At 34.2% G+C, this 12,721-nt stretch overlaps 1 protein-coding gene across 1 annotated transcript in view; it reads right to left on the bottom strand.

Moving 5' to 3' along the window:
- Positions 1 to 11,311, bottom strand: part of LOC137919376 (E3 ubiquitin-protein ligase ZNRF1) — a 153,571-nt gene extending 142,260 nt beyond the window's left edge. Inside the window, exon 1 of the mRNA XM_068762435.1 lies at positions 10,745 to 11,311. Coding sequence (XP_068618536.1) covers positions 10,745 to 11,111 — 367 coding nt within the window. The 5' untranslated portion in view covers positions 11,112 to 11,311. The remainder of the gene's footprint in view (positions 1 to 10,744) is intronic.
- Between the last annotated feature and the right edge of the window lie 1,410 nt (positions 11,312 to 12,721).

Genomic DNA, 12,721 nt, shown 5'->3' with positions numbered 1-12,721 from the left:
CCCTGGAAGAAGCTGTGCCTCTCCCGGCATCCTCGGTGTACCGCATCATCATGAGACCACTTTTCGTCACTGCCCCTACTCTCAACGCCCGATGCCCTTAACTCTATTCTAGTGAACAATAGTATAAGTTCCATCTATCAAATCATTTCAGAGATTTACCGGAACATACAGACAGACAAACAAAAATCCGAATAAAAAATCAATATGTATATTCATAGGAGTGTAGTAAAAAGCTGTTATTTTAACATTACAAACAGACAGTCCAATTTTATTTATTTATATAGATTCTAGTTATACACGCAAGAAAGCTATTCGATTTACAATTGATTTAAATTCGGCGATCTAATACACCAGCTGCGAGTGTAATGTACTCTTTATACCGAAGATAATTTTAGATACAATATCAATTTGGCATTCAAAGCTAGACCAATGTTCGACTACACTACATTTATATATTAGAAATGTTTATATACGAATGTAGGTTGAAATATCTCCACCAAGAGTAAGAGAACCAATGAGATGCTCTAAATCCCTGTCATCTTTTACAATGGTACAAGAGCACTTCCTTTGTCTCTAAAACAGAATATTGGCTCAGGATTCGTGCAAAAGATTCTTAAACGAAAGAAAAAACCAGTGGACTAGTGGATTGGCAAGTGACAATTTCACAGCTTCACTTCCAGTGTCTTGAGGTCAAGTGTTAGTCAAAAGTCAACGTTTATTGTTGTCGATTTGATAAAGAAGTATTCAAATATTATTAGTTCAGTACCATTTGCATATACAAGGTAATTAAAAATAAATAAAAAAAGATCACGCACCGGCGCGAGATCGGCACTGCGAAAGGGATTCTCTCTATCAGTGCAGTTGTTACTTGTGCTCAGATTGCCGGCGCAATAAACATTTTAAAAGATATTTAAAAAACCAATAGTTCGCCAATGAAGTTAGAACATCCAGTGCAGACACGTTAGCATGTTACTTCGCGCGGTGCCGGCACCGTACTGACTTATATAAGTTCGTCGATCGGCACCTCGCGCCGGCGCGAAATAGGCACCTGTGGCTAAAGTGGATAGTCCACATAGGGCAGAAACCAGATAGCCGCTGTGACGTTAAAGTTCTGAACTCATTGTCTGACTCTCTCACTCATTCTGAAATCTATGTCCAACAGTGGTCATTCTGCAGCTGAAATGATGATAATGAAACAATATCACAAGATTTTTTCAAACTGCTCAATTTTCAGAGTACATTCGAAACAACATCTATTCTATCTTCCGTTACAAATACAGTTTTTTTTTAACTAATGAATTAGCTGTGCCTCACTTCATCCGTCGGGAATTCAAAAAAATATTAAGTAGTTTTTAGTTTTTATTTTAAACACGTGTGCTCGACATAAATTTCAACGACATCATTGGATGGATTGTAATGACAGTGGGCGCCATCTATTGAAATTTTGTCATACTAACTTAAGACTAAACCTTCGCGGGCTCGTGTACAACAACTTTGCTGAAGATCATCACATGATCAAATGCATAGTTTACGATTCCATAAAGAACATACAGACAAACATTCTTTTCTATATTAATATACATATACACACTAAAAGAGCGTTAAACAGTCGACAAACTATAAGGTCAACTTTTAACAGAAAAGTGCTAAATAGAATTTGTAATACAATATCACAAACAACACATCAAATCTCGAAGCCTTGAAACAAGACATCTTACACTTTATCAACTAAGTCACTTTTCATGTATTGAAATTAAAATAAATACATTTAAAAAACTTTTAAGTTAAACGGTTTTTTGATACCCATATTGTGGTGGTTGTGGAAAAATATGTACCTAGTCAGCCATATTGGAACGTCCATCTTGAATTTTAAATTTTGACATAATCATCGTGTTTTACTAGTGTAGCCCTTTCATTTGATACCCATATTGAGGGGGTTAAGGAAAAATATGTAATCCGCCATTTTGTATCGGCGGCCATTTTAGATTTATAATGTTATTGATTTTATTATATTGTATTGTCATCTAAATTAAATGTGTGTACCAAATTTCAGATCAATCAGACAACGGGAAGGTGCTTAAATTTCAATTTCTAATTTTGACCCAAATAAATTCCGTACGGGTCGAACTAAATAAAACCGTTTAAAAAAGTAATCTTTTTACATAAAATGCCGACAAGTAAATTGAAAAATGTGTCTCATTTTTTCCCTCATCTCTTACTAATTTTCTGTTGATGTTCTTGTTGTTAGACCGAAGGCTTTTACAGCTTCATAGGAGCTGAGTTCACGGAGCGGGAGTCCGTGGACTTACACCCTCATCTATGCATAACTGAAGGTCGATATCGTAAGTAAATGTTAAAACTTATATGAAATTATTAAATCACGTTAAATATTTAGTTTGAAATAAAGACCGCTAAACAAATTATAATTAACAACTAGGCATTCAGGCAACAACTATGAATAAATTAAAATTATCCACTAACGGCTTAAGTACAGGCCCGACGGTCCGAATCTTAATTACGCGCCGGACTTTCCTTACCTTTAATAATTCGCCTTTAAAAATAATTAGTAGCGGGGTTTTTATTAAAATTTAATTACGAGTAACCAACGCTTAAATTATTAAAAAATAATTAAACAGTCTAATATTGCTAAACCTATACAGGGCGATAAGTTACAGGTATAATAAATAAATTTAAATAACTTTTAAGTTAAACGGTTTTTTGATACCCATATTGTGGTGTTTGTGGAAAAATATGTACCTAGTCCGCCATATTGGAACGGCGTCCATCTTGAATTTTAAATTTTGACATAATCATCGTGTTTTACTAGTGTAGCCCTTTCATTTGATACCCATATTGAGGGGGTTAAGGTAATATATGTAATTCGCCATTTTGTATCGGCGGCCATCTAATATTTATAATGTTATTGATTTTATTATATTGTATTGTCATCTAAATTTAATGTGTGTACCAAATTTCAGATCAATCTGACAACGGGAAGGTGCTTTAATTTCAATTTCTAATTTTGACCCAAATAAACAAATTCCGTACGGGTCGAACTAAATAAAACCGTTTAAAAAGGGGCGAGTGTATAGCTCATTTGTTGTCAATAACACATAGTACACCCCCACGTAGTACATCCAACGTAAAGATAATATAGTAATGAAAAAAAATTTTCATAATTCGAATTACTACATAATAAAATTAATTATTGTTTACTCTCTAGTAATAATGCTTGAAGTTATTGGCAAAAAAAAAATCACTAAAGAGTAAATGTATTACCCTCTTAAATCATTTACAATCTAAACAGTAATGTATTTTGCGAGTCTAGTCGGTATCCATTGGAAGGTAGTTGGGTCTACCTGCTCGACTATCCGGTAGTCGTATTTTAAGTATATAAACAAACGTACATAAGTAAGAAAAGGACCAATATTTAACTACTTCCGCACATGCAGTGGTAGTCGTGCAACAAAGTGCACCGCCCGCCAGCCCGCTGATAAATGCGCATGCGACAAACAATGCGAATCACACAACCGCCACCGCCAAATTACTCAACACGTGTTTCACCCCTCCACGGGGCATCCTCAGGAGTTATGTTACACCGATTAGTACCAAACATAGAGTACTTTTGCGGATCTCATTTGTATTCCTTTACACCTATATCTAATCATCCTGTATATCTTGACCATTGAATAGTATTCAAATAACGTTATTGAAATTGGATACGGTATTATTAGTTAAACAGATACGGAATTAGAGTTGTAACCTAGATTACGTTCTACAAGGAAGAGATTTATTTATACGTGTATCTAACCGGTATTTTAAAACTATATAAAAACAGCAAAGTATCTTAGACGAGTCTAGTCGATATCCATTGGAAGCTAATTAGGTCTACCCACTCGACGAACTGGTAGTCGTGTTTTAAGTACATAAACAAACATACATAAGTAAGAAAAGGACCAATATTTAGCCACTTCCGCACATGCAGTGGTAGTCGTGCAACAAAGTGCACCGCCCGCCAGCCCGCTGACAAATGCGTATGCGGCAAACAATGCGAATCCCACAACCGCCACCGCCAAATCACTTAACACGTGTTTCACCCCTCCACGGGGCATCTTCAGGAGTTATGTTACACCGATTAGTGCCAAACACAGAGTGAGCTCACTCTTACTTATGGACTTTCGCAAGGTAACGCCTGATTCCATTAAATAACAAACGTACAGTGTATTACACTGGACTACAACCTGTATAGGTGTGCCCGCACCTAGTCTTTCCGTATAAAATATCCTGAACTACTGATGGTCTGAGTTCGTAACGTGCAAATCACGCGCAATTGATACAAATTAAGATATAAACTTATACACATTGATCAAAAAGTAAGGTGGAACTGTCATTTGAAATTCCTTCATTTTTTTCCTAGGTTGTTACTACTGTCTATAACAAGGCTTCTTAAACTTTTGACATTCACGACCCCATATATGATTTCAAGTTTCTTGACGACCCTATACAAATATAAAAAAAAATAATATTTTTCCATGATTTATTTATTAGGTAACATTATACATATACATATAAAAATATATAGTTAAAGAATTATTTTTGAAACATACAAAATTGTAAAATTAAAAATTGCACAAAAAATTAAAAAATTGTATTTATATTAGTTTAAAACCTTCAACAAATGCGCGTGTCTAGACGCTGCATGTCCACTGTATTCCACCAACTCTAGTGATGTTATAAAATGGTATATATAAATATTTGACATTAAAATCTCTCGACCCCAGAATTTTGCTACGCGACCCCATTTAGGGTCGCGACCCATAGTTTAAGAAGCCCTGGTCTATAACATTTGCCAAGCTTCTATTTATGAAAAGTTGGAATAACATTTGGCTCAGTCTAAAACATTTTGAAGGATGTTTTTTGTTTTTCTAACGTGTCAAGTCTCGATTGATGACAAAATTGCAAAATTTTTAGAAAAACAAAATCAAAAACTCGACTGATATCGTTCCGCAACCGCCATCTGGCAATTCAGCAAACACAAAAGGCTAATGCAGGGACGCCGTTTTGACACAATTGAGGAGATAAAAACAGAATCAAAAAGCGTTGGCCAAAGTGCTTTTTATCAGACGAGAATTACTTTGGAGGGGATGAAATTGATTTGGAAGATCAAATAAAGAATTTACTTTTTATAAAGAAGTTTACCTTACTTTTTGATCGTAGTATTACAACTGTTATTGATGAAAATGTTTTTAAAATATCTGAGAAAGCTTATTATAAAAAATTGTCGTCATAAAAAAAATATAGTCACGGTGACCTGTCTTTGCGCTTGTCACATCCAGACACATCCTTCCACCTTGTCGGTTCACCTAGTGATGGAGAACCTTTCGGCTTCAACGTCTGCCAGATGCACGAGTGATGTGCCTTGCCTACCCCCACTTCAAACTGGTTGGTCACTGGTTCTTCTATGGATCTCCTCGTTTTTATCCTCGAATCAAAACCCCGCAAATACATTGCTTTCTTGTTAACTTTAAGCCTTCTTATAATGCCAATCGTAAACGACCACATCTCGGATCCATTTCATCACTGGCAACAAAATTTGATCAAAGACCTTCGTCTTCAAATGTTGTATTTGGTACAAAATAGTCTAGTTAAATTTGGTGCAAATTACATGTCTTCTCTTAGAGAATTTAGTTATAATCTAAAGTAAAGAATTGTATAAACTTTACCTATAAAATTTTGGTTTAGATACCTTCTCACTTTAAGGACGGTGGCTAAAAAAAATCATATGTCGTGTTACAAACAATCATAAACTGACTGCGAAGCTGAAAGTAGATCGCGTACAAACAATATAGATAAGAACAATTACCAAAGAGGTTACGTATTCACAAATACATTTAAATATATTTGCGCGCAATAGCTAAACGTCGCTTGCGTTACGTCACGTAGATAAATCGACAATAGCCCGCCTCGGATACACTTCATTAGATCTGGTTGATTTCGTTTTAAACCTCTGAACTCATTGCCAAGTAATGAAGCTCTGATCATATGACGTGTGGATCACGACGCGACAGGCCTCATAAACCTCAAAGTCACCAAGAGAGCAACGGAGTTTCGCTGCGAGATCGAATCATAAATGAAGAGCTCCACACAAGAATCAAGATCACGAACTTATCTCGAAGAATCGCCCGTCGAAACAGGCAGTTATCTGGACACAACGAACAACCGAAGGCAGGAGCAAGCTAGAGCCAAAAGGTTCTCAAGAACGACCACGAGCTGGTAAACGCGGCGTGGTTAGGGCCCACACTAGGTAGACTGAGTTCGGGGGAAGTCGCTAGATGCTGGCAGGACTTCACCAGTCATCGTGGCCATCTTTTGGGGAAAAGAAGTAGAAATAGAACCTCTGATTCGAAGTGACACGTAAAACAGTCTTCCTAATGTCATAAGTTATTGGTGTTTCTAAAGAAACCAGTTTATACAGTTTTATTGCTATTGTTTCAGTGGAGGTGCAGTTAGGTTACAGGAACTTTTACAGCTTCGTCGTAAATGAGTTCACGAAACGCAAGGGTCTATGAACTATTCAAAATCAACACTAGACAGACATATTCCAGTATTCACAATGACGATCGCACGAAGGTAGTAGTTCTATACGAGTCTGTATATGGCGTTATGAGTATATTATAGGCGAATTGGAGGTAGCGATTACCACGCCGTAATCCAAGGTCACTGATCCTCAGATCACTCTTGCTGTTCGCGGAGGCGGGGGAGAGCAGCCGCCCCCGTATGTCGCATTGTATATCATATGGTGCTTGGCTATGTCGCATCGCATGCCTTTATATGTGGAAGATGACGTCACAGATTGTGATCTGTGAGATTGTGTCGTCACAGTGGATGCTGATGCAGTAGGAACAGCGCTTGCAGTGTTATGAGTGTCTGCAGCGTGTTGTGTATGGCACTTGAATTATGGAGACTCTAAGACGATATATACACTTTATTAAATGCAGACCTATAGTATTCAATTGTTCACCAGAATTTTCCTCTGAAATATTTAAATTGACCATAAATATCCAAATAAAAACTATGATGAACAAACGATTCATAAAGAGCTACAAATAATTACGATTCGACTAATTTCATAATAAAGTCATACACAAACAGAACCCAGAACCAAATTAACATGCATAAAAATTGGTGGACAATCCTTAAACTAAACATGGGCTAAAACAGAACAAATTTCCTGAAGTCCTTCTGCAAAGATGGTTAAATCTGAATTGGGAATTTGACGGTGCTTTTGGGCTTATGAGATTGGATATAGAATTCTTAGTGACATGTCCAGCTGGTGTACAACTATAAAATTTTCTTTTTTACTTCTACTAATCACAAAATAATTAACAGAGATATAAAACAAACTGTATAATAATAAAGGCAGTCTATTCAGCAAACAACTGTTTACAATGTCATCTCAGTATTGCATACTTCTGTGTAATATTTGCGATGACATAGTACTATATCAATCACAAACAAACGATCCAACATCTTGACTTTGATTTGACAGGGCATCGACCTACAATTTATCTTAGAATGAAGGTTATCAACTTAAAAATACAACAATATACTCCGGCATAGTAAAATAAAAAATTAAAACATAAGAATAAGAATCTTTTGTATCTGTAACATAAAAATACATTATCATTTCAGCTGAAGGATGTTCAATTTACCTGCATCCAGTGTTGATATATGTATATATAGTCATGGAATTTTGTAAATATAAGCAGTTTTAAAACACACCACCTACTCCTCCATGTGAGATGTGGTGCCATGCTTACCAATGACTTTATATGATAAATAAGTAGTTCTCTTCCTTCTCTGGTATCTGTTCAGCTGAAGGTCTTTGGAAATGGATTTCATGCCTACCTCCAACAACCAAGTAGATATCAATTAATCACAACTTGTAAAGCCTAACACCTCACATGGATTTTGTTTTTTATTTTTTAGCACACAGATTTCATGTCCATGAACTTTGAGTCTGACAAGCTGTAAAAGCCAGTAAGACTAACCAGCAAATATAGCCATCCAATTTTTACCAATGTTATCTATTCACCTTAAAAGTACATATCCTATGCTACACTTGTCAGTTCCTGGTGTCCATTTAAGATCCTTAAGGTCCCAGTAACTACATGTTTACCATGATGTATTGAAAAATATACAATACCATAAAACCTATACCTGTTAACCTAACTCTCAAGTCTTCAAAGCATAAGTAAAAATGTTTGTAGGCAAAAATTATAACTACTTGTTTCAAAGGGTTGGTGAGGTCAGGGCATCATCACCATGTAAACCAATGGTAAAGCGTGCAAGCCATCAGCCTCCCCCAAAGATCATAGCAATGATCAATATTGCACTGCTAGCATTCAATGACTACGAAATTTTGATACATACCTAAGCTAAAATACATTTACTAAATGTAAAATATAGCCATATCTTAAATATAGTCTACAAAAAAATAATTATAATGATTATAGCAAAGTATTAATAATTATTTTAATGATAAACAGTATAACTAGTCAAAAGGATATAATTAAATACAGGCTCCAACCAATTTATAAGGAGCACAAAATGTTTTTACACTAATTAATATTCCAGCAAAATTTTCCTCAATTTCAATATTAAAATTCTCTTTATTTATACCAAAGTTTATTGAATTTTTATCTTTAAAAAGATTGGTGTTAAGCTGTATGATATTATAGACACATTTATAATATAATTTTTTATAATGGAAATTTTATTACCAAAATTTGCTGAATATATTGCAACATAAACATTTGTAATAAACATTTGATTAGGTAACAATATATATTTCATTGAGTATATACAGAGTGATCATATAGGTAGAAAAATCTTTAAAGCTTTTAGACCTCTTTCTAATCATGCTGTATAAAATGATCTATCTCAAATATGTTTCATTAATTCAATTTTCCCTTTGGAATGTGACAGATAATTTACTTCTGGCAGTACAAAGTATGCAGGAACAGACAGTAAACAATATATTTTTTTTAAGTAGTAACCTAATTAAAAAGGCTCTTTCTCTCTGTATTATTGTTACATTATTTATTATTTCTAAAACCATTAATTTTGTTGTTACCATTGAGTTTATTAATTTTAATATAATAATGGTGATTAATTGGCATTAATAGATATTCCAGCTTCACCTATTTTGGAGTGACATAGCTCCTAAGATGATAAGTGTTATGTTTCTTATAGTAACAAAGTTTGAAAGCTTCTTAACATGTTCCGAGCCATGGCAATTTTCGAACATTTTCCATTCAAGCTGCATACAACCCACACTTAAAATTAAAGTCTATTAAGATGTATGTTTTACACTTTTTCATACTACAAAGCTTTAATTAGTAGGAAAAAGTTATAAATTTTATTATGCATTACATAGACACCAATGTTATGTGAAGTTATCTATATTCAAACCTACAATTAATTTGTTTAAGAATCCTTTTTTTTAATGATAACTGTAAATAGCCAGGACGGAAAGTGCAGCAATGATCATATATGCCCCATATGGCATGGAATGTGTTATTAAAAATCTACTTGATCACCAGTTTTTAGTAACATTTCTCTGTAAATTTTGTCCTTAAGTTTTTGCAAGATGTGCCAATGTTTGAATTCAAATGCTTGCATCTGCTAGAAATTGCTAGAACTTAAGCAATCAATGAGCTCCACAACACTCCTTATATCAATTTACATTTATAAACCAAAAATTATTTTATTTGATAATTGTTTACTAAATGTTGATAATTTTTTAATTAATTATTAATTTACATATCTTAAACATTACTTTAGTGTCAGTAATTATGACTGGTATTTGCATTCTGATTGAATATTCCAAATGACTCCAAATGTTTATAATCAGATTTTTATTATTACTATTTTAATCATGAATATGTTTTAGCTTTATTTACTTCCAATTATTTTTTCCCCTTTTCTTTCATATCTTCTTTCACACATTACCTTCTTTCCCACCTAGACCAGATTATTACACTATCACAGTTTATTTGACTTGTGTATAACTTTTATCTTAATTTTTTATTTATAATAATAATTTTCTTTGCAGTAAACTCTTACATCTAATATTAGTAATATTATTTATGGAGTAAGTCCTTTGTTTTGCAACTATTACTGGTTTAAATATAGAAATAAATTTGTAAATAAATTTTAACATATAAGTGGTAGATTGACAACTTAGATGTATTTGGTTAATGTTTACATTCACTTACATTGTTAATAACACTAGGGAAAGTCAAGTCTTGCCTGATTAACAGACTGCCAAAATAATAACAAAATTAGAATTACATATGCAACATCTACAGTGGACTCCATTGTTTACCTGTCATGTAAATATTGTAAATGATTGTTATTAAATAATTGATAAAGTTAACAGATTTCTATTAAAATTGAGAAGTAATTTGTGATGAACTTTAGGTGACAATTCTTATGCAATATAAATATAGAGAGTTATGTCATACATGTTGTTAATGGATATGTATTGACAGATGAATTGAAAGTATTTAATAGGAACCAACTAGGAAAAATTTATTGATCTAACAAAGTTTTTGCAACTTTTTATAAAATTTCTTCTTGTAAAATTGAAAGAAACCTTTAATAATATTATTATAGTTTGACAGTTGTTCAGTAAACATGTTATTGTTTTAAGATTTAATATCAAGGTGAAATGGCTTACCGTTTAAGGACCAGATATGTGAAGGCAAGGAGTGGGCTGCGTAAACTCTGCCGAGTGATAGCGATGTCCCAGGGCCAGGTCCGGCCTCCTCGTTGGAGCTGGAGTCTGTGTCGGGACTCGCGGCCGCGGAAGCCTCGTAGCTCTGAGAGTTCGCAGGTATAGCGATCGCTTCGTGTGAATCATGCAGGTCAGGCACCGAGGAGAGCGACCTCGCCCTCTGCCGGTCGTTAGACACCTGTATCCCGGGTATGGCGCGAAGCAAGCTGAACCCGGCCCCGCCGGAGACGACGTCCGAGCTGGAGCTCGTCGAAAATGTCCTCGCGCGCGGACTCTGCCCTCCGTTCGCTGTACTCGCCTTAGCACCCATGACTACCGACTATATTACGCAAATCGCACTAGTCACAACAAATTTATATGATCACAAGCACACGCGTCGAGCGAGCCCCGCACCGGCGGCGCGCATCGTACAGAAAACAAAAAACCAGCGCCGGTTGAACAAAATACTACTCTGCAGTAACGACAAACAGAAGGACGGCGCAAGTACCTACTTGTAAACAGCGTTGCATGTGCCTTCCTGCAAAATTTTGACATTTCTCGTAACTGTTATCGATTTTATTCGATTACGATGAAATTTCAAAAGAATGATGAAAAGCACTTAATTAATTGAAAATTTCTTGAATTTGTACTTGCTGAATAGTTTACTTATCCTAAATATTTTTATGTACCGGCAAAGTACTTATTAAAATTTGTTGCAAGTGTGTATCATTGCAAACAATCGTCTTACAGGCGAATACATTAATATTCGATTCCAAGAAATTACAAAAAAAATATTAATAGATCTTGGAGACGAGTTTTAAGAAAGTAATTAAAAATAAGTATTTCTAGCATTTTCTATTCACTTTCATATTTATAGAAAAAACATTCGTATTTATTTATCGTAAGTTTGCGGATAATATAAGCTTGTATAGGTATAATTTTCTTAAAATTTTATATAACTGTTTAAAATAAAATATAACTTTGCTCCCTCTATAATATAAGTAAAAACACTTATAGTTATAACTTTCAAGGAATAATTATTGCTATAAAAATTTTAGCTATTACAATAGAGTCCAACTCCGTGTTTTTAGTTCACAAATCTGAGAACTAAGACTAATCAAAGTAACATAATTTAATTTCTTCGTAGTACTGAATAATTATGAAACACTGTGGCGGTAAAAAAACAAAGGTTTTTATGGTTACAAATAAGTTTTATCGAAATACTATAATGAAGTATTTGCTATGTACCAAACATTGTGACTTTCAATGTTAAGAAGATAGTGATTAGCCATAAGTATAAGGTTTAATGTTTAAATTTTTTTTTAATCAATCAATCAAAGTTGAGGCATATTGATGACAAGAACAGATTTTCTTACTTTATTTTTGATTTGATCTGGAGATTAGTTTTAATTAATTTCCAGCCTCCCCTACTAAATAACAGTCCAAGATTCTCGCATCTCGTCGATATATATATGAGGAGTGATCCAAAAGTTATGATAATTACTAATAAACAAAATGAAAATGGAAGTAGTTAACATTATGTCTATCTTTTCTAACCTTATAATTCATTTTGAAAATAACCTTATAATTCATGTTGATCATAAACTTACAAAATCTACAACAGCTGCCATCACGACGCTATCAAATTTTTTTGCTCTTGAGCCAAAAAGAGAGGAAAAGTCGATAGGGGCCTTTTCTCCTTACGTTGTAATAGTGGCTCACTTCTCTAAACGGACCGTCATGATTTTTATTTTTGGTTAGGTCCATCGATGCTTTCAAGAGTTTGGTGATTTCTTTAAACCGTGAAAATTTTTATAAGAGCATGAGCTTTCTTACTGAAAAAGAAATTTAAATGTGCCCACATTATTCTGTTGCCTGAAATCTCCAAAACCTGTAGTTGTAACTAAAACAAACAGTGACCTTGAATCACGCCAAACAATA

This window comes from Battus philenor, unplaced genomic scaffold (assembly GCF_028537555.1).
Source record: "Battus philenor isolate CCGP_79_NKW_IND1 unplaced genomic scaffold, ilBatPhil1.0.hap1 SCAF_16, whole genome shotgun sequence".
NCBI lineage: Eukaryota > Metazoa > Arthropoda > Insecta > Lepidoptera > Papilionidae > Battus > Battus philenor.
The sequence above is the reverse complement of the archived record's forward strand: the minus strand, read 5'-3'. Positions and strand labels throughout refer to the sequence as shown.